This window comes from Mustela nigripes, chromosome 11, assembly GCF_022355385.1.
Source record: "Mustela nigripes isolate SB6536 chromosome 11, MUSNIG.SB6536, whole genome shotgun sequence".
NCBI lineage: Eukaryota > Metazoa > Chordata > Mammalia > Carnivora > Mustelidae > Mustela > Mustela nigripes.
The window spans coordinates 37,151,341-37,172,028 of record NC_081567.1 but is presented as its reverse complement, the minus strand read 5'-3'; the positions used below and the strand labels follow the sequence as shown (position 1 = coordinate 37,172,028).

Sequence of the window (20,688 nt, the reverse complement as noted above, 5' to 3'; positions counted from 1 at the left end):
GAGTGCCCCCTCCAGGGTCCCTGGCAGCTGGTTCTGGAAGCAACTTAGGGAAGTTTAGAACTGTTTCTTGTAAAATGTGGAATTAAAATGTTTATAAAGGAGGAGTAGGGATTTTCACAAGTTCAAGAAGGGATAGAGTTAAAGATTGCTTTGTGCACCCGTATGGCTTGTCTCCTTCGGCCATACGGTGGGGAAACGCTGGAGATGTGAGAGGATGGAAGTCGGTTCCTCGCCCTACCCACCTGCAGCGAGTGCCAAGGCCCCCTCACCAGTACCGCTACCCGCCTCCCCGCGCTGGAAGAAGGCTTCTCTGTCACTGTCCGTGTTTCTTTAGTCAGGAGTGATCTCTGCTGCCTCTTCAGGTCCACACGGGCCCTGTGAGGAAGCTGGGTGCCCCCACGGGCAGTGGTGTGTCTGTGGGAATGGCTACACGGCCTGGCCCCAGGGTGCCTTCTGTGCCTGGGATCCTCGGAATCCAGGTCCCCAGGGGCCCCCTCCAGAAGGACCCCAAGCAGCTTCCCAGCCTCACATTGACCTGGTTTTAAAGGACAGAAGTAGATCAGAGGCTAAAACGGGGTGGTCAGAAGTGAACTGTGCTTGTCACGGACATTTTACAAATGTCATTCTTTTCCCTTTTTTCCCTCCCTTAAAGTTCAGACCTTTGGGCTCTCGGATGTATAATATACCAGCTTGTGGCCGGACTGCCGCCTTTTCGAGCAGGGTAAGCCCACCCACCGCCCCCAAGCCCATCATAGCAGATGCAACAGAGATGGGAGGGGGCAGCCCCTGCAGCTGGGCCAGGGCTGGGCCAGGGTTCAGGGGCTTCTGCAGGGAGAGAGAGCAACTGCTGGGCCAGGAATGTTAAAGCTCTGTGTTGGGGAGGTTCGTGCACTCTGTCAAAGTGATGGCTTTTCTTGTTTTACAGAAATGAGTATCTTATATTTCAGAAGATCATTAAGTTGGAATATGACTTCCCTGAAAAATTCTTCCCTAAGGCAAGAGACCTTGTGGAAAAACTTTTGGTAAATATCCTGAATTTTCTTCTGCAAGCTGATTGGACAGACACACGCTGAGTCCCTCTGAACTTGTGGTCAGAGCGGCTTTCCTGGAGGCCCCTGTGTTTAACCAAAGAGTGTCTTCGGGTTGATAGCGAGTGTGGGTAGATTGGTGTCTTCTGTCTCATCTCTGTAAGTCCTTTTCAGTTTTCAGATGCCCGATTCTTGACTTAGCAGGACAGGAAGTCTTTGTGTCGCTTCGCACTTGTCTGTCAGCACACAGAGCATTTTAAGTTACTGGTTGCTGGAGTGGCTGGGCAAGTCACAGTGCAGGTGGCTGTAAATCCTCCACGGTGACATTTCTGGCCGTCAGCCATAGCGTCTGCGGCAGGGGGTTTGAAGGGTCACCAGGGTGCTACGGACAAGGCAGGCGTGTGCTCAGGAAAGCCTTGTGGGTCTGAGCTGAGCAGTCGCAGAGCCCCTTCCCCCGCGCGTGACTGCCGGACCCCCCTTCACTTTCCCTTCATCCTGGGGAACAGGGTCGGTCCCGGCTCGGCCTGGCCCATCAGTGGGCAGCGTGCTGACGCTCGGTGGGTTTAGGGGCACAAAGCTGAACCTGGGAGGGGACAGCTTCACTTTTAGGTGAAACACGGGTGGGAGCACACGGCATTTGTGTTCTGTCTGTGGTAGCTCGCTGTCCGGACAGACTCTTCTGTCTCCTTGTTCTTAAAGACAGTGTGTTCATTTTTTTCTTGGTTGTAGCATTTTTAATTTGTGTATTTTAAAAGAACACTTGCTGCTATTCATTAGATTTTGGGTTATTTTCACCTTCGTGAGGGGAAGGCTAGGAGCTTGAGAGAAATAGATGTGGCCCCAAGGTGACTTCGCCATCCCCAGGACACCGTGGGATGGAGCGGAACAGGCCACAGGACACAGGCCTCCTGTGTCTGAGATGACACGGAAGGAAAAGGAGTGCTCAGAGAATGTTTTAGTCAGAGTCGGTCCGGACACTGACACGTTTGGCTTCTGTTTCAGGTTTTAGATGCCACCAAGCGATTAGGCTGTGAGGAAATGGGAGGCTATGGCCCCCTGCGAGCTCATCCGTTCTTCGAGTCCATCACGTGGGAGAACTTGCAGCATCAGACGCCTCCGAAGCTCACCGCCTACCTGCCGGCCATGTCAGAGGACGACGAGGACTGCTATGGAAACGTGAGCCCACTGGCCTGTGTCCGCACGCACCCGAGTGTGGCCGTGTGCGTCTGTGAGTGTGTGGTGTATGTGTGCGAGTGTGCACACTATGTGTGTGCTGGGGTGGGTATATGCGTGGGTGTGTCTGGGTGTGCGTGTGTGCATGCATGTGTGTGTCGGGGACAGCCCCACGGTGCCGTGTGCCATCATTCCTTGGTGCACAGTGGGTCTGTGCTGGGGCCCTGGGAGCCCAGCCTGTGGGACGCATGGCTGGAGAGACTGGCACAGATCTGTTGGTGGCTGAGCACTGTGTACCCCCAGCCAAGTCCCCCCAATAGGGAGCCAGGGAAGCACCCACTGCCCATCTGCCCCAAGCACAGATTGCCAGGCCCAGGGAGTGAGGGCACTTCCTGTAGTTAGTTTTCACCCAGAAGGAGCCTGCTGTTGGGTTGAGAGGACTGGAGCCTGTGGGAGCAGAGCCCTCCATGCTGTCCCCCTGGGCTTCTGTCTTCTGCTTTTGGGTGGTGCCTTGTAATCCTGTGTCTGAAGACATTCTGGAATGCTTCTCATGTTCAAGAAGCCCAAGGTGCTGCTGTTTTGAACTTCTGGGGGACATGGCATTGAGGCTGGACACTGGTCACTTTTGGCTTGTCTGGTCAAGGTGGGGTCTTGAGTATACTTCATTGTTTAAACATCCTGATGGGGGAGGTGAAGACACAGGAGTGGGCAGAGGGGGCCAGCGAGTGGCACGCACCTCCCTCATACCACCCATGACCGGCTCCTTGGCCGTCCTGTGCTCTCTCCTCATCCTCTACCGTGAGCCCTCGTGTTTAAAACTGATATCCTGTGTTTGTGTTAGCATCCGCAGTTCGTTCTCTCGGCGTAGCTTCTGTCATCATGGCTCATTCTAGCCAGTTCCCGTGTGTAGAGTGCTGCAGTAATTGACTGGGGAGCTTAGATTTTCTCTCAAAGTCGTCCAGAGCTTAGTCAGAGTTATTGCTCATATCTTCTCCCAGGGACCAAGTTTCTTCTGTCTCCTGCTTACTGTTGTAAACAACACATCGCCCTTTCGTTGTCCTAAAACATCCTTTGTGTCCAGACTTGAAGGGGGTTAGATGTGGGTAGCCGTCTGTACTCACTCCCTGTCTGCTTCCCCCACCGCGGTGGCCTTGGTGTGTGCGGACTGCGGCGGACCCCGCCTCAAGACTCCGTCCTCCTGGGCCTCGGCTGGTCAGAGTGGGTGGGCGGGGCGTCCCCCGGCTCCGCAGCGGCCACTCACACCGTCATTGACTCAGGGCTCAGTGCCCGGAGGCTCGGCTTCGTGGAGCTGTATGTGCCTGTGCACGCGTGTGCACGCAGGGTCAGAGTCTTGGGCAGGCTGTCTGCCCACCGGCGCGTCACATCCACTGCGCCAAGAGCTCTGGCTTCTCCATGTCAGATGTGGCCATCGTAAAGCCAGCTCCCTTGGTCAGTGGCTTCCTTCTGGTGGGGCAGAGCCTCAACTTTCAAAGCTGCGGGGCTGGAAAGCCTTGGTGGGTTTTCAAACAGCCCTCGCTGTGCCACACTCTCCGTGTGGACAATGCAGGGAGCCTAGCCCCGGGAAGGTGTTACACACGGGACGGGGTGCTTCCGGTCTGTGGCCGTTGACAGTCTCGCAGGGGCATGTTCTCATCGGTGAGGCTCCGAGAGAGTCTGCGGTCCTTTTCAGCAGGAAGGGGGCTCCCTCTGGGGACAAGGAACTGGGAACGGTGTTTGCTCAGTGAACAGAGAGCACAGGCACTCAGTTCTCTTGTGTGTTCCTGATCTGCTGCCATGGCTGGTGATGGTGCTGGCAGTTGGCCTCAGAGGGAGCGGGCCAGGTGGGGAGCCCTGGGAGAGAACCTCCATGCAGGAGCAAGGTGGGGAGGTTCCTGTGCACGCCCAGCAGCACAGGTGCTCATGGAAGCCTCTGTAAATTTCGGGATGTTGAACAGAGGCGGCCTTGGCCCAGGGAGTCCTCACAGAGCAGAAGCAGAGAATGTGCTAGAAGACCTTACCTAGATGACGGGCCGTGGGGCTCTCCAGGGTCAGTCCCAGCCAGGAGCCAGTGAGATGGGGCTGAACCTGCTGTGTGCTGTGCGAGCACTAGGGAGAAGACCACTCCCAGCAGTGAGTAGGGAGGGTGGGAGCACGGTCTGCAGTGCTGGGGCAGGGATGTTCTGTCTGGGGCCCATCTTCAAGGGAGGCAGCCCAGGCCTTTGTGGAGGCACAGGGGTCTTGGGAGGACACACGGACTCTGGTCTCAGCGATTGCTGGTGGCTTCTTTTCCCTCATATTTGGCAGCAGTGGGGTTCATGCGTGGGGCCTGCAGCTGCGCGGAGCAGGCCGTCAAGGGCGAGCGCTCCTCCTCAGGTCTCTGCTGGGGGCTCCCTGGCCCTCTCGCCAGCCCCAGGGGTATCTGTGTGCACAGGCGTCACTTGTTTGCCACATCTATGAGGAAGTCCATTTTTCTGTCACCACCGGTTTGTAGTCTTTTCCAGAAGAGCACACAAGTCTGTATCAAGTTTAATACTTGCCGTAGTTAAAAGGGATATATACTTTTTTAATTGAATGCAGTCAGTCAAATTGGGATATAGAGTGACAACCACAGACTTAGAAACACTGAACCACAGTGTCGAGGAGGAGGGCTCCTGAGCTCACAGGATGGTGCCTCTGCACCCAGGAGGCCACCCATCCCTCCTCTTCCTTCCCCTGGTTGGGGTGGGCAGGGGCTTGCAGAGGTCAGCGGGCCCCAGGCCCTGAGTCTCCTCTTCCTGGGGCTGAGGACTGGGGCTCAGCCCATCGGGAGGGCGACCAGAACTGGTAGCATCTAGTCCCGCCTCAGGTCAGGGGCTTGCCCTCCAGTGCAGGAGGAGTCCGTGGCCGCAGGGCCTCAGGATCTCCACGGTGTGAGCTTGCTGGGTCTGGTTTGGGGGCCCAGGGGAAGTGACACGTGGGTCTCATTCTTCCTCTTCTCTGTGCAGTACGACAACCTCCTGAGCCAGTTTGGCTGCATGCAGGTGTCCTCGTCGTCATCCTCCCACTCCCTGTCCACCGCGGATGCAGGCCTGCCACACACGGCGGGCAGCAACATCGAGCAGTATATCCATGACCTGGACACTAATTCTTTTGAACTGGACTTAGAGTTCTCCGAAGATGAGAAGAGGTTACTACTGGAGAAGCAGGCCAGTGGAAACCCTTGGTAAGAATTCACGGACGCGAGCAGCGCTCCATTTAGGACAGTGGAGGGGCGTGTGGAGCCAACTGGCGGGAGACCGAGAGCACGGTGCGCCTGCCTCCGTCTCCACTGCCTGCCAGGGCCCTATGCTGGCTCGCACCTCCCTTGCTGCTATTAATGCTCCAGAAACAAGGACCCTCAAAGGGTCTAGCTGGAATTGGGGGTTTGGAGGTGTTTATCCTGGGGATGAGTGGTTTGAGACCCTCGGGGCTGCTGCCCTTGGGGCTGCATGAGCCTGGCCCTGCCAGCATCTGCCTTCTGATGCGGATTTACCACCAGCCAAATGACCGCTGCCCCTGGGTGAGGCGTGTGGGACATTGCAGGGTTTACTGTCACAGATTGTCCTTTTCTCATTGGTTTTCCCACTTGCCTGGGTGTTGTAACGGGGAGCCCTGGGTTGGTGGGTGGAGTGAGGGGGAGCCCATGAATGCCGTGCCCTGTGGCCACAGTGCTGGGGAACCCCCAGCTCCCAGCTCTCTCGACTCCCGTGTGCAACCTGATGGTCTAAAAATGGGTCATGGGAATGTGCATCTGTGTTTTGGTTGAGGGAAATGTCATTGGGCGTGTTGTTTGTCTTTCAAGGTACTCGTGGTTTTCGACTATTTTTCTTCCTGTACATTTTCCGTCTTTCTGGAATTGACTCTGGGAGCCGTGGACATGAGGAACGTTTTTGTTATATGTTTCACAAACATTTTTCTTCACTTTATCCCTTCAGGTTTTTTTGTGTACTTTTGTATAGAAGTTGTAAATTCTTACGAAGTCAAATGCGTCCATGTTTTTATTTTCTGTTTTCCATTTTGGTCATGGTGAGAAGACACTTTCTTCACTTTTTTTAGTTTGGCCTTTCACTTGGGCAGAGGGGAGTCTTGCGCAGGGATGAGCGGGGAGGCGTGTTGGGGTAGGCATGGGGTTGGAGAGAGAAGGTGGGCTGGTTGGAGGGCTGGGCTAGATGAGCCTGGAGGGATAAGAGGGGGAGGCAGGGTGCAGAGCAGAAGCAGTGGGTAATGAACTAGGAGTGCAGACCGTTAGAAATTACTGTCTCTGGAAAAAGTGCAGCTAGTTGTCAGCCTGGTGGAATGATACCTGCCCTTGTCGGGAGTTTACCCTTCCTCAAGCGGTGTTGCTTAGGAGTGTCGGTGTGGGAGGAAGGGGCTTTGGTCTGGATGGTGTGGGCACCACCTGGCTGCACACTCCAGGAAGGTCTGTGCACCACACTTCCCAGGCCCATGCGTGCTGGGGTGCCTCAGAAGGACCCCCTCTGATGGCTTGTGGGCCTAGGGCCTTCCCCAGGGCCCTGCATCCTTGCTTCTGGGCAAGACCGAGGCCTCTTGCCTTCCCTCCCTTTTTTCAGCTCTTCCCTTCCCTCCAGGTTGAGGGTCTCTGGGCTGCTGATGGCCGAAGGTTGCGCAATCTCTTACTTGGCCGGGAGGGCCTGTCAGGCACTTCTTTCTTACGACAGTGGCTCTCAGTGCACAGCCCAAGGGGCATGGTGGTAACTGTGTCACAGCATTAAGAGGATCCTTGCGTTCTCCCCCCGATCTCTCCAAGTGTGCAGTGCCTGTCTTCAGAGGCTGCGCACTGGACCATGATGTCGTTGCTTTGGCAGCTGCTGGACTGTGTGCTTTGTCATTTTTGAATCGTCCGTAGGAGTCGGTTTCAGGTTTACAGTATAAATATGTGCAGGTTTAGACATTTCTTGAGGCTTCGGTGTTTCTGCAGAGCTCTTAGTAGCTGTCTTGAGTTACGCCTGCCATAGTCACTGACTCAGTGGCATCCCATAAATCCTTGCGTTGAGATCCTGACACACAACAGGACTTCAGGGCACTTGGCTGACTTGTTTTGCAATAAAATTTGAAGATTTCTGAAAAACATTTCTAAATTTTATCTGAAACTGTTATTGTAGGTTTTAATGATACATTCTAAAACAAAAGGACATTCATAACATTTTTTCATATGTAAGTAGGAAACGTTGGCTCAGAGAGATGTGATTTTCAGCCCACAGCAGCTGTGCCCATACCAAGGGCTGTCACCATGCTCTGCGATGCATGGGGTGGGGAGAATGGGAGGACCGCTCCAGAGATGCTGGGCGGAACTGAGCTGCAGAGCTACAGCACGCCAGGGCTCTCTTCCAGTCAGATGCGTGGATGTCCGCGCTTTCCATCCATGTGTCGGAACACAGTGGTTTTGCGTCTGGTCCCAGTGCTGGTGGAGCTGCAGTGCTGGAGGCCCATAGTTCAGGGTTTGAGTGATAAAGGAAAGGCTCATCGTCAGTGTACACGTGAGGAGTTCTTGCAAAGCCAAACTTCAGAAGCCGCCGGGGCGTCTTCCAGAGAAGCTGCAATGTCCTGGCTGGAAGAGTGCACTTGACAGCTGGGGGGCCAAGGGGTGTTGGGCCATTGGCATGGCGGAGTGCCTGCCTGGCGACTGTTGGGGGGCAGGGGGTCCCAGCACTGCCATGGGTCCTGGCACAGCAGCTCTCCAGGTTACAGAGGTGGCTGCAGATGCCAGGAGTGAGTTGGCATCCATCCGGCCAGTTGTGATTTTTCCTGATGGGTGGAGAAATGTCCAGGTGCTGCTCACGCTGCAAGCACTGCGGGCATCGGGTCTGAGAGCCTAGAGTCACACGGAGGAGGAGGACAGTGAACTGTGGTCAGTGCACAGGGGCAAAAACTGGGAGGTCACGGGTCATCACACGGTGGTGTGGAATCTCTCTACAGCCTAGAAGCCAGAGGTCACAAGCCTTTAGGTCTTTCTGGATGTCCTGCAAGGTGTCTGCACGTTTCTTGAGCTGAGAAGCCTCCTTATCCAGCTTCCGGTTGATCACACTGGTTAATCCTGGAGCATTCGGCGCACGGAAGGTTCAGGAAGACTTCTTCTCGGTGCCATGTGTTCCCTTCCCCATCGTGTCCCCGGACGGATCCTGGCTATATTTGCAGCAGGGGTTCAGTGAGATCAGCCAGACCGAAGCCAGTGGTCCGGTTGGTGTGTCCTTTTAGCTTAATGATGTCATAGGCACTTTCAGCCGCCATCATTCGTGCTCCCTTCCAGTTCTTACTCTTATCATCTGTTCCCATTTCTGGGTTCAGTTCCCGGGCAGAAATGCCTGTCACATTCAGTCCCCTCCACACAGCCACTCTTGAGTCCCCATGTTCTCTCAAAGTCCATCCATGGCAGCTGCTGGGATGAGTGCCAAGTGTTCAGCCCTGAAATAGTGAAAGCCCTTGCAGCCACACCACGCTCAGACTCGTGTAGTCCCCCGGGTCCCCGGTCACACGTGAGACCGCCTGCTGGGCTGGAGACCACAGCCACAGAGCCGGTAGGACCGCAGTTGCCTGTCCCAGGGACAGTGAACGGGAAGACACTTGACATCTGAGCCACCTCCCTCCCACCGGGGGCCTGCAGTTACCAGCCCAGGCCTGGAGTCGGCGTCAGAGAGTCACCTCTATCCGCCGCAGTTCGAGCTTCTGAAGAAACAAGTTCCCGTGTTGCAGACCCATCATCTCTCCTTTGAGTTGATCTTCCAAAACACCCACAAGGGCAAGTTCATCAGCCAGAGAGTTTCCCAGAATGCTTCCAGCACGCACCATCCCAACGTGTCCAGCACCCAGTGGAGCGATCTTCTTGTTTGGGAAGGTTGTGTGTACTGCAGTGCAGTCAGGTTTTCCATCAGAGTTGCACGAAGACAGTGTCCGCTGTGTGCACTGCCTCGGTGTAGGGTCTTCCCTGAGTGCTCCCTGGGACTCTCCTGCTTGTTCTGGAGCAGATGTGTTGTTGACCTGTGCACCTGTGCTGCAGGAGCCGTGGGGGCAGGTCAGTACTCGAGCACCTGGGGTCCCCATGCACGCACGCACGCACGCACAGGAAGAACGGAAAGTGGACTCACTTAGGAGTCGTCGTCAAATCCCTTGTTTTGTTAGCGGTCTGAGTAGAACGGGAAGTGTGCCAGGAGCACCCATGCTGTGCGAGTTCTCTGAAGCAGAGCCCTGGCGTTGGGAGCCCGGCCAGCCTCTCCCCGCGTGGAAGACCACTGTCACTTCTGTTCTACTGGCATGCTGTTGTTATTCAGACTTGGCTCCGGGGCCGTTTTTTCTGGAAAAGGAGTGGAATGAGCCCATCACTTTAAGACAACTGCCAGTATTGGCTAACAGAGATGAGATTGAAATTAGGATTTTGGGAAACTTCATCTGTAACTGTGAGTCTGATATCTTCCCAGGACTTAGACTGTTGGGGAGAGAGGTAGTGACGGCAGTGAGTTGATTGATATCGTAGGGGATAACTTACCAGTTTGGGGACGATTTCTGGGACTCAGCAAACTACCGTTTTCCAGGTGGGTGCTAGGGGCAGAGTTGTTCAGAGTGCCAGGTAGGCCAAGGAGTCCAGTGTCTGAGTGTGACAGTGCCATCGGCCACTCCCCACTCCAGGTGGCAGCAGACCTTGAAGGAACTCCGCTGGTAGAGTTTGGGTGCTTTTTTAGAGAAGAACGCCCATAGGTGTCCGAAAAGGCTTTTAAAGGCGCCCCCTCCTGTCCAGCTCCTTGCCTAGATGAGGCTGAGTCCTCCATGTGCTCCAGCCTGCCCAGCGGGGTGCAGCCCACTGAAGGCCAAGGCCAACAGGAGCCCAGCTGTCTTTTCCAAAGTCAGATGCTAAGATTTGCAAAATGTACAGCGGGGTCATGCTTCCCGTGAATTATCTTTGTTTTGGGGAAAAGTGACTCTTGAATAAAAATATCACTTATGTTAATATATGATGGTTTTATTTTTGGTTTTTAATGAGTTAAACGTATATTTGAAAATGTCTCCATTTTAATTTCTTCCACATAAACATCAACGTGTATAGTCTCAATAAAGGAAATCTCTTTGGGATCTTCCATCAAATTGAGGGTATACAGGGGTCCCCAGAGCTTGCATTTAGGGCAGACTGGTCATAGTCACTTGTCCCTCTGTCACCTGTGTCAAAGCCCAGTGTGGAGAGCCTTCCTGAGGTGGTCAGAAGGGCCACCTCAGGGTTCTGGCAGGCTTGCTCTGCTTCCCTGGCAGTGACTGTGCCTTACAGTGGCTCAAACTTGCTTGTGGTCTCAGGCTCAGAATGATCTTCTTGGGGCCTTGGAGTTCCAGGAGGGATAGGCTGAAGAGGATAGAACCCAGGCTTTACCATCAGGAAGAAGGAGTATCTCGACACCGGCCCCCCCTTGCAAAATGACAGTGAGCAAGCCCACGTGGACATGGGCACAGAGTCAGTGGTGAGTGTCACCTGTGTGTGCAGCAGGGCTGTGGGGACCTGCCTGCTGACCACGCTCTGAGAGTCTCTGACTGATATGGTTTCGGCTGCGAGTCTACAGACAGCATCTACCACTTGCCAGCGAGGAAAAGGCGCCTCATGCAGGGCTCAGGGGGTGCACTTTCAGGGGAGTAGAAAATGACTTTTTGAAGTAAAAATTTCATAATGATTGCTTTAAAAGTACTTAAACTTTTCAAGGTAGCTCACAAGCAGCCTGTTGTAAGCTGATTGGTGAGTGCACCCTCGTGATCCCATTGTGGTGTGTGTGCTGATAATGGCAACTTCTGAGCCTCTCCGTGTCCTGCCTCATGGTCCTTTCACCACAGCTGCTGGACCCAGTCAGGAGCCCACCCTGGCCGTCCCCCCGCCCCCCAGGGAGGAGCGCGAGAGCGGGGGCCACGCTTGTGCGTGTGACAGGGCCTGGGAGCCTGCTGGTGCACACGGTTGGGCTGGGGTCTATCGGTGGGGTCCTCCCAGCAGGTACGAGGAAGGGGCTTACCTGCTTCCCTGCAGTGCCAGAATGTTCTGTTGCTGAGCCATTGCAGTGGTGTCGGTGTCACTGTAATACCGTCGAGGACATTGGTGCTTGTAATCTTCATTTTTCTTTACTTTCTGAGGGTAGGTGGCTGGGTGGTATTGTGTCTCCACACATCATTTCCAAATTGCTTTTTATTTATTTATTTATTTGACAGAGATCACAAGTAGGCAGAGGCAGGCAGAGAGAGGGGGAAGCAGGCTCGGCTCCCTGCTGAGCAGAGAGCCCAATGTGGGGCTCGATCCCAGGACCCTGAGACCATGACCTGAGCCGAAGGCAGAGGCTTAACCCACTGAGCCCCCCAGGTGCCCCTCCAAATTGCTTTTAAGCGAGCTTCAGGTTCAGGATCACAGGCGCCCGTGCTGAGCCGGCGTTCACACACGCCGGGGCGCCCCAGTAGGGTATGTGGGAAGGGCAGCTAGCTCAGTTTTGTTTACTTAGAGCCATTGAAAATCTTGGGGTCACTCCCTCTTTGGGGAATTTGTAGTTTGTATCCTTTGTTCCCTTTTTTTTGAAGCTTTAAGCCTTTCCTTTTGTTCTGTGTGTGCTCTGCAGAGCAGCCTTGACCCCGTGGGCCATGCTTGCTCGAGACCTCTCCAGCCTGCACTCTGGTTCACCGTGGCCCTCTTATCCTCCCGTGGTCCTGACTGCTGCTTAGAGAGGGACTCCCCGCCCCATCCCCCCAGCTCTGCGCTGGCCAGGGATTAGATTGCTTTGGGGCTGCCAGTGAGCTGGACTCAGCATTGGCTGTCTTCGAGAAAGATCTTCCCCGGTTTCTTAAGCTCAGGGAAAAATAGAATCTCTTGTTCGAGTTAATATTTTATTTGGTGTCTCGTGTCAGACCACATGAGGCTGCGGAGACGCCAGGAGGCCACTTCTTTCCGTGCCTCTGTCCGGCTTCCCTGGCACCATGGCGCCATCCGCCTAGTGCCCCGGGCCTCGCCACCCACACCTAGTACAGCTAAATCCACGTCTTCCCCTTGCGGTAGCCTGCGGGCCTCGCCGTATGTCCAGGGCTCGTGCAGGAGGGTCTCTTGGCCAGCAGAGGCTTTCTGTGTGACCTTTCTCTGTGCTGTGGATCATTACATCTGCTTTCCAAAAATCCTCTGAATTATCTTCCTCTGCTTCAAGTCTTGGTTCTGTTTGTTGGTTAGGTTTTTAAATACCTCTAAGAGTGAAGTACTGTACTTATCCTCATATAGCACTTTTTTCATTAAAATTCTTTCCAGTTTTCAAAATCCATATGCAGCTGGGGCCCCTCACATGCAGGCTGGATCCCTGGGGACGTGGCCTCCGTGAGGTCTGGAGCCACCATGGGTCTGCTTGGTTTGGCGTGGGCAGACTGCGGGGCCAGGTTGAGTCGGTTGGGGGGACACAGTTCCGCCGGCCTGGCCGGTCGTCTTGCACACATTGGGTCCTGTGTGGGTGCGCTCAGATACTAAAGTGCTAAAAGTGTCACTGTTTGAGGTGACAGTTGTCTTATGCCTTTGCAAATACAGTATTGTGTTCTACAGTAGATCCTCAGATAAGGAATTTCAGTAGAGTGAGAACATAAACTGGTCACGGCTCACTTTAACCAAAAGCAAGAACCTGCAGACATTAAGTAACGTCTTTGATCCGACTAAGAGCCCAAGTGTAAAGTATTTGCTCACAATGCACAGTAAGTCGAAATTGTGTTCCTCGATTTCTCCTCCCAGCTCTCCCAGCTCCTACCGTATTTGAGTGGGCGTGCTCTGTGACTGTAGTAGAAACACCGGAGAAGGGGTTCTTAAACCGAGCCCGGCCGAGGTCTTTCTGGATCTGTGATTCCCAGCTGCTCAGTGATTTCTGAGCATCGGACTGGGGGGCCCTGCTCGTGGAGGTAGCGCGTGGCTGACAGTGTGTCCTGAGGCTGACTCGCAGCAGCCTGCAGCCTGTCCGGGGCTCCATGTGCACTCCAGCTGTGTTCAGATGAGGAAGGACAGTGTCACCTTGCTGCTCCTTTCCTGCTACCAGGTAGGCGCTGCCAAGCCAGAGGTGGCAGCAGGCGGCGGTGCTGGCGTGTGTCATTGCCGGTCTGCACCCCGACCAAAGGCTCCGAGCGGTGGGTGCCCACGTGGGCTGTGACAGTGGGGACCCCCGAGTTCCTGGAGCGAGTTGGGGCTGTGACTGGAGAAGTTTGGGAGAGGGTCACAGATGCCCTCTGGAAGTTTGGTTTGAGTGGAGGAGTGTGGAGAGTTTCTGACCCTGACTTGCGAGTCTCACTCTTGTTTTCTTCTTTTTATAGGCATCAGTTTGTAGAAAATAACTTAATACTAAAGATGGGTCCTGTAGATAAGCGAAAGGTAAGTCTGATTCCTGCCGCACCTCCCCGAGTGTCTGTCTCGCTTCAGCCGCGTCAGGGTCTGGCCCCCCACCGCGGGCTGACCCTGGCTGTGTGTGCATCCTTGGTCTTGGTTCCCTTTCTTGAAAGATCATTTCTAGATTGGGCGGCTCAGGAAGACTTGAGCCACTCAGGGGAAGCTGTTTGAAACCACACAGGAAGGCTGTGGTAAAATAGAAGTACAGCCTCTCGTTTCTGGCTTGGAACCAGGGTTTTGATAGTCCTATCAAATTGTGTCTTACTTCATTAGAATTGTTTTTGAAAATTGTTATTTGTTTGTTTTCTGGATTAATTAAATGTATTAATTGTGTCGGAAATTTCAGGCTCCACAAATGCTCTCATTCTGCCAACGTGGGCCTTTCTGAATTCCTCGTTTCCAGGCCTCCATTCCATTCCTGGCCATGCTGCACACGCCGGCCCTGTGCGGCACCGGCAGTAGGGAGCATGCATTCCCCCACCCCACCCACCCCTGCCCATGGTGCAGAGGGCACGAGGGGCGCCCTGAGTCTCCCCAGCAGGCTCGGTGGAGCAGGCTTGGGTTTGCCTGCTGGCGCTGCCGCTCCCCTGTGTGACAAGGGAGGGAGACACGCCCAAGTGGGACTGTTGGGATCCAGCCCACGAAGGCCAGGCAGGCTGGGCGCTACGTTCTGCCTGCCCCTCTCTGACCTGAGAGGCCAGGGCCATGGCCGGGGAGGAAGGCCAGGTCCCAGGGAGAGGGTGGGGGGCTGGCGCCAGTCCCGGCAGCCCAGGCTGCTGTGATGGCCCGGCCTCCAAGGCTGCGGTAGGTGCCGCCTGCCCCCACTTCTGAGCCCTGATGAGCAGGGCCTTTTCCTTTTGCATCAGGGCTTGTTTGCACGACGACGACAGTTACTGCTTACAGAAGGGCCCCATTTGTATTATGTGGATCCTGTCAACAAAGTCCTGAAAGGGGAAATTCCGTGGTCACAAGAGCTCCGACCAGAGGCCAAGAATTTTAAAACCTTCTTTGTGCACACGGTGAGTTTGTGCAGGCCATGCTCTGCGGGGGGGCTGTCTGCCTCTTTTGTCGTGTCCTGGGGCCCCTGTGCCTGTTCATCAGGAGGGGGCTGACCCGAGGGAGCTGGGGGTCCTTGTGGGCACGTGTGAAGTCTGCACGTATGGCAGGGGAAATCCACACGCTCATGTGCCTTCTGAGGTCCCCGTGGCGGCCGTAGTGGGGTGCTGCTCTTAGTGGGACTCCCTTACGACATCATGCGCTCTTTGTCTCCGCAGCCGAACAGGACGTATTACCTGATGGACCCGAGTGGGAATGCTCACAAATGGTGCAAAAAGATTCAGGAGGTGTGGAGACACAGATACCAGAGCCACCCGGATGCCGCCGTGCAGTGACAGGCCGCAGCTGCTGCTCTTGCTGCCAGGACACGTGCCCCAGCGCGGCTCGCCACCCTCTGGGACACTTCCAGACCACCTGCCAGCCATCTCAAGGGGGACGCAGACGGCGGAACCTTGCAGCTTTTTTATTTAAAAGAAAAGAAGAAAAAATACCCAACCACACAAAGAACAAAACCAATAACGAAAAGGAATTCAGGGTCGCTTTGCTTGCTCTCTGTGCTCTGTGGTGGCTCCCCAGGCTCTCCCTGCCGGGGGGACCCAGCGCTGTGCACGTCCACCTGACTCCCACCCGGGCGAGTGGAACAGACTCAAGTCACCAGCTCTGCGCCACACGCCCTGGTCACCCACCGGCCAGTCCTCCTGTGGCCGAGGGGATGGGATGTGTGTCTGGGCTCTTCCTGCCCCTCAGTTATCACAGAACCCATCGGCAGGGAGCCGCGTGCGCCTCTGCCAGGGCGGCTTCGATCTCTGCAGGGTGGGGGGGTTCTTGGCTTTGGTCCGTGTGCTCTTTTTCTTGTGTCCCTACTTGATGCCCCTGTGCCCCACCAGGGCCCCTGCTAGCCTTCTTGCATCACTCTGGCTGCGAGTGCTCCATGCCTTGTGCTCGTTGGGCAGGCTCCAGGTGGGGAGACATGGAGCGGGCTGTCGGGGTGCGCGATGGGGCTGCTGCTGAGGTCGGAGGGTGCCGGCAGGCTATTCGATTGAACGTCCCTCTGCGCGGGGTTGGCCCTGTGGAGCTAGAAGGAGGCACGGGTCCGGAAAGAGCATAGTCAGAGGTGGGCACCTACTCGTGCCAGGAGATAGGGAGGGCTGTGCCCCGCTCCGTGAAGGCCCGCGCAGCAGGGCAGACTGGGCCCAGTGTCCCCCACGTGGAGGAGTGCTGCCTGATGAACTCCCCCTGAGAGTTTGGTCAGAGGGTGGAACGTGTAGGCCCTTGGAGCGGTTTGCTAGGGCTGAGGGGCTCTGGGCATCAGTGGTCACCCAGCTGTGACACACACCCCTTTCATGGTGAGGGAACGTTTTCATAGCCTGACTCCCAGCACGTTCACATATCCACAGTGAAAGTCTGAAAGCCTTCTCCTGCTGCCAGGTCATTTATCCCCAGCAAGACGTGGGCCTTGCCGGGATGAAAGCGTTGGTCTCCCTGCACAAGGATAGGAACACCACACTGGGGTCCGAGCGCCCAGCCTGCTCACCCCTGTGCTTTTAGCTGGCCTGCCTTTCCCTCTTCAGAGGCAGTTCATGCGGTATGTGCACATACCACAGGGGGTCCACGATTTACCGGTCCTTTGATTTCTTTGCTGCTGCCTCCTCGACAGAGAAAGCCGGTGGGCCTAGTGGGGCTCAGAGTTCCTCTCCCTGCCCAGGTTGTCCCGTGAGGGCGGTCCACAGCCTGCAGGCCACTCACAGACATGTCTGTCTGTCTCCAGGGGATGAACAACTTCGTAGTTTCCTTTAACTTTCATGAAGGCACCAGCACAAGGTTCATACACAAAAGATTCCCCCTGACAACTCTGCCCCCATCTCCTGTCTCAAAGCATCCAACACCCCGTGTTGAAGAGTGGTCCAGATTTAGACAAAAGATGTCTTTCTCAAACGGGTTTAGTGAGAAGAGTGACCCTTGTCAGCCTGGGAGGGAAGCATGGCTGCGGAGGTGTCCCTGCTGGGCCGTGTGGGGGCTGGATGGGAGCAGAGGTGGGCCAGGGTGCCAGCAGCCTCCATCTGGGGCCTGAGTCTTGTGCATTGCTGTGTGAGAGCTGTGCACGAGCAAGGGTGCGTGTGCATGTGTGCCCGCACCAGGGCGGATGCCAGGCTGTTGAGGGCATGCCTTCCCTGGGCCAGGGTCGTAAGTCAAGCTCCCCTCTTCCTCCTCTTTGCTTTTGTGTTCACCTGCTTTTCAAAAAAGTAAGTCTTGCCGGGCCTTCAGGAACATAATTTCCAGCTTTCTCCCCATGTTGATCATTTGCCTTTCTCGGAGCCCCCACGTGTGTGGGTGGGCTGTTCAGAGAGTTGGGGGCTGCTGCTGCACCGTATGCTTCTGTGGGTCTGGCTACAGAGACAAGTGGAGCTGGCATTTGGCTTGAATAAGAGCATTCAGCCAGGCTGCTCTGGGGAGGGTGGGGACGGGTGTCCGCTGCCGCCTTCCCCCTGGGTGGTGCCACTACCTCCTGGGCTTCACCCACCAGCTCCATCGTAACCTCTGAAACTAGAGAATGAGGGGTTCGGGGTTTAGCTTGCAGCTGACAGAGTTGAAGTGACTGCCCTTACCTGAGCCAGTGACAGCTGAGCCCTTCTCCCTATGCCACCTTTCTCCTCTCACTCAGAGTCTTGGACCCCTCCCCCCTTTTTAAAGGCACATACATGTTCTTTCCCTGCCCTGTGCTTGTCCGTGTCAGCTTTTGTCGTTTGCAGCTTGTCCTCAGAGCTCCCGCCCCGGCGTGCAGGTGCCTTGCCTTCTAAGACATGGGCATGGCTGTCGGTCGAGTGTGTACACAGTTGTACGTGAAAGTACAGATGATTTAGCCACGCCGAGAAAGTGCCCTGCTGTTGACTAGATCCAGGAGCCGTGTGTCAGTGAGGGCAAGGAGAAGGTTCAGTGCTAAACCACATAGCCGGCAAGCAGGGCCGGTCCCACGCCATGTGGCCTCGCCAGGCATAGGGCAGGGGGCTGGCCTGTGGCCTCCATGGGCTCAGGGGGCCCACTGCGCGTCGCCCCTCTCTGGGAACTCCAGGAAGCCAGGTTTGGGAGGGACTGTTTCCTTCCCTCTTTCTGAGGACCTGAGCAGGAGTATGGCCACTGGGTTGTGGTATCAGGTGGCCCCAGGGGCCGCACAAGGCCCCACCTGGGGCACATGGCCCTGTGCTGTCCTGCTGCTCTGATCTTGGCTCTCAGGAGAGCGCGTTACACACCCGCTTTGCGGGAGACGCCTCATGCTTGCGCCAGGGCTGGCAGGACCCGCGCCTTCTCCAGGCCCTGCAGCCGTCTATAGTATTTGTGACCAAGGCCTGTGGGCATCGCAGGAGGCAGCCCCGTGGCACAGACTCACCAGGGCCATGTGCCTGCCCAGGGGCTCCAAGTGGTTCTGTACTTTCTTCAAACATTTGTTTTCCGAGAGCACGGCCTGTAGGCTTACCACCGAGGAGAGACCACCCCCCCCCCCCATGCACACACGTGTGTTTGCTTTTTCAACTGAACTGGGAACATGAAGCACATGCTGCTCTGCATCTAGCTTGTTTCACTCGATCGTTTATCTTGGGCATTTCTCCACATCACAAACAATGATTAAAAACATTGTTTTTAGTGATTGTAGAGCTTAATGGTTATAAATTTTACCATCACTTCTCTGACCATTTTCCTGTTAAACATTTGGATGGTCTCTGGGTTTTCACTATTTACATAATGCTGTGGCAAATATCCTCATAAATCTTTGATTTTGACTCTGATGCCCCCCCACCAGCCCACCCCCCCGTTTCTAGAGGGAGTGTTTTTGGGTCACAAAGTGTTTGTTTTCAAGGTGGTGTTAGTCTCTCTTGCTGCATCTTGACCTGAGGCCTGGAAGCTCAGAGTTCTAGTACACAACCTCCTCATTCGGAACAAATCCGTCTCTGGTAAAGTGTGTGTTCCCAAGGATGTCCTAGTAAGACTGCTCTTTTTTTTCTCCCCCCACAATGCTAAAATGATATAATTTCTTGCAGTCCGTTTGTGACAGATTCTTCCGAAAGTCGTTTCCTTATTTTCATTGACAATCTGGTTATGCTTGCATGTTAGCACCTTCCCATCCCTGCTGCCGTGGCTTTCAGGCGCTTGCTGGGATTTTCCGAAGCTTGTGCTTCGTGTGCACAATGGTACTGAATCTGCATCTGCACAGGCAGCAGAGATACACAAATGCTGAACTGACCTTGCCACACACTTAGTGGGTGATTTGTCATTAAGTTTGCATACTCGAAAAATACACTGGGCCATTGGAATCCTTAGAAGAGCAAACCCTCTGCTTGAGGAAGAGACCACAGAGGCAGCTGAGTTTCCCGGAAGGAAGGCTGTTGGCCCCGTGCTGCTCAAGGGGAGGCGCTCAGTACAGAGGTCTCAGCAGTTCATTCCAGCGCAGCGGTCAGGCCTCCTCCAGTAGAGGGTGGTGGCCCTGACCCTCGTGGCTTTCGGGACTCCTTCCCTGTCTTCCCTCGCAGTGTTGCAGGTTGGCTGGCTGGCTTCAAACCCAGGCCACCCAGTTTGGTTTCATTCCTAATTTCTCCTCTGTAGTTTGGGGTCCACTAATTGCGAGGGGAGAGGTGCATGAGAGATTTCTTCAGGTGCCGTACGCAGCATCTCAAGTCTGCTAGAGATTTTGGCTGGATTGTGCAGAATTGGACTTCTGCCCTCCCCTGACACCTCGGGTCCCCCGCCCCCCTGTCCGATGCACAGACTGAGGGAGCTCACTCCCCAGATGCAGAGGCTGCAGCCACTTCCCAGAATACGATGAAGGTACTGTTCTTAGAGATGTCGCCATGTATGTCTTTCCACATCCTTTCTTTTCATCCAAAGCTCACGTGAGCTGACGGTGACTCAGGTGGGTGTGGCCCTTCCCTCTTAGGCAGCCTATATGGCAAGTGCCTTAAATCAGGGCAGGAGTCCCTTCCAGAGCGTCTGAGGGGTGCAGGCTGCTGGCCCGGGTTGCGGAGTTGCAAATCAGACTGCCTGTGGAAAACTGGTTTGGGGAAGGAGCTGTTGCAGCGAAGAGCCATTTTCTCTGTGGCTCAAGACAGCTGTGACAGGCAGCTGAACCGGCCTGCATATGTACCTGTTTTCCCCAGAACCCACTTCTTCAGTATGAAGAAGCACCAACCTTCCCGTGCAGAGAACTTTTTACAAAGGCAGACCTTTTCTTAGTGTGTGATGCACCCTAGTCCCAACCCGTCTGGCAGAATGACTTAGGGATAGGGGTCATTTTGCTGGTGAAAAGCCTCTATCCTTATCAGAAGTTTGATTGGACGTTGACAAAAATAAATTTTTGCAGTATTTAGAGCTGCTGTAGCTGTTCCTTTACACAAAATAGGATGAATCAATAGTATGATAGCTGTCTTTCAGGTTGGTGGCAGTCAGTTAGAACATGTGTAAAATTCTCTACCTGGTCTGTAGCTGTAACTGTGATGTACAGGCAAAGCAAAAATTTAAAACATGAAAACAAATAATGCAATGATATTAGGATATACACTTTTGTATTTTTATTCTTATATAAGGTTATTTGCTGGCTATTGTTGGCCTCTAGTTCAGTCTGTGTTATTTAAAATCTAATATATGAATTATTTGGATTGAATTCATGTTCGGGGCCACGTTGTTGTATGTATTGATGTACAGCCTTGAATGTGAATAATTATTGTAAACTATATTTTACAACTTTTTTTCTGGCTTTATTATATAAATTTTCTATTTGGTCAATGATTTAATCATATAATTTAATGAATCTGTTTCTTCTCTTTTTTTCAAATATTTGTGCTTTAGATGTAGTTACTGGATGATGAATTTTCCACGTATGCTCGGTAGTCTTGTAATAAAAAAGCATGTAGAGTGTAGACGGTCGCTGGCGTAACTCTTCTTTGACCGGGGGCGCGGGTCGGGCACAGTGGCCACCTGCATTCCGGGCCCGGAACCCAGCGTCTGCGCAGCGCAAGCCCGCTGGGCGGAGGCTGGCGAGCCCTTCGAGCCCGA

The 20,688-nt window shown here is 54.5% G+C and overlaps 1 protein-coding gene and 1 pseudogene across 2 annotated transcripts in view; one reads left to right on the top strand and one right to left on the bottom strand.

The window, feature by feature from the left end:
* PDPK1 (3-phosphoinositide dependent protein kinase 1) overlaps positions 1-20,552 on the top strand; it is a 75,368-nt gene extending 54,816 nt beyond the window's left edge. Inside the window, exons 8-14 of one of the 2 annotated variants that reach the window (XM_059415607.1) lie at positions 653-721; positions 926-1,022; positions 2,031-2,204; positions 5,186-5,403; positions 13,518-13,575; positions 14,457-14,609; positions 14,865-20,552. In XM_059415607.1, coding sequence (XP_059271590.1) covers positions 653-721; positions 926-1,022; positions 2,031-2,204; positions 5,186-5,403; positions 13,518-13,575; positions 14,457-14,609; positions 14,865-14,981 — 886 coding nt within the window. In that variant the 3' untranslated portion in view covers positions 14,982-20,552. Of the gene's footprint in view, positions 1-652; positions 722-925; positions 1,023-2,030; positions 2,205-5,185; positions 5,404-6,021; positions 6,241-13,517; positions 13,576-14,456; positions 14,610-14,864 lie in introns of those variants that run through there. The other variant, XM_059415606.1, reaches the window with a different exon arrangement.
* On the bottom strand, positions 7,340-13,300 carry LOC132027266 (L-lactate dehydrogenase B chain-like; annotated as a pseudogene).
* Positions 20,553-20,688: the final 136 nt, after the last annotated feature.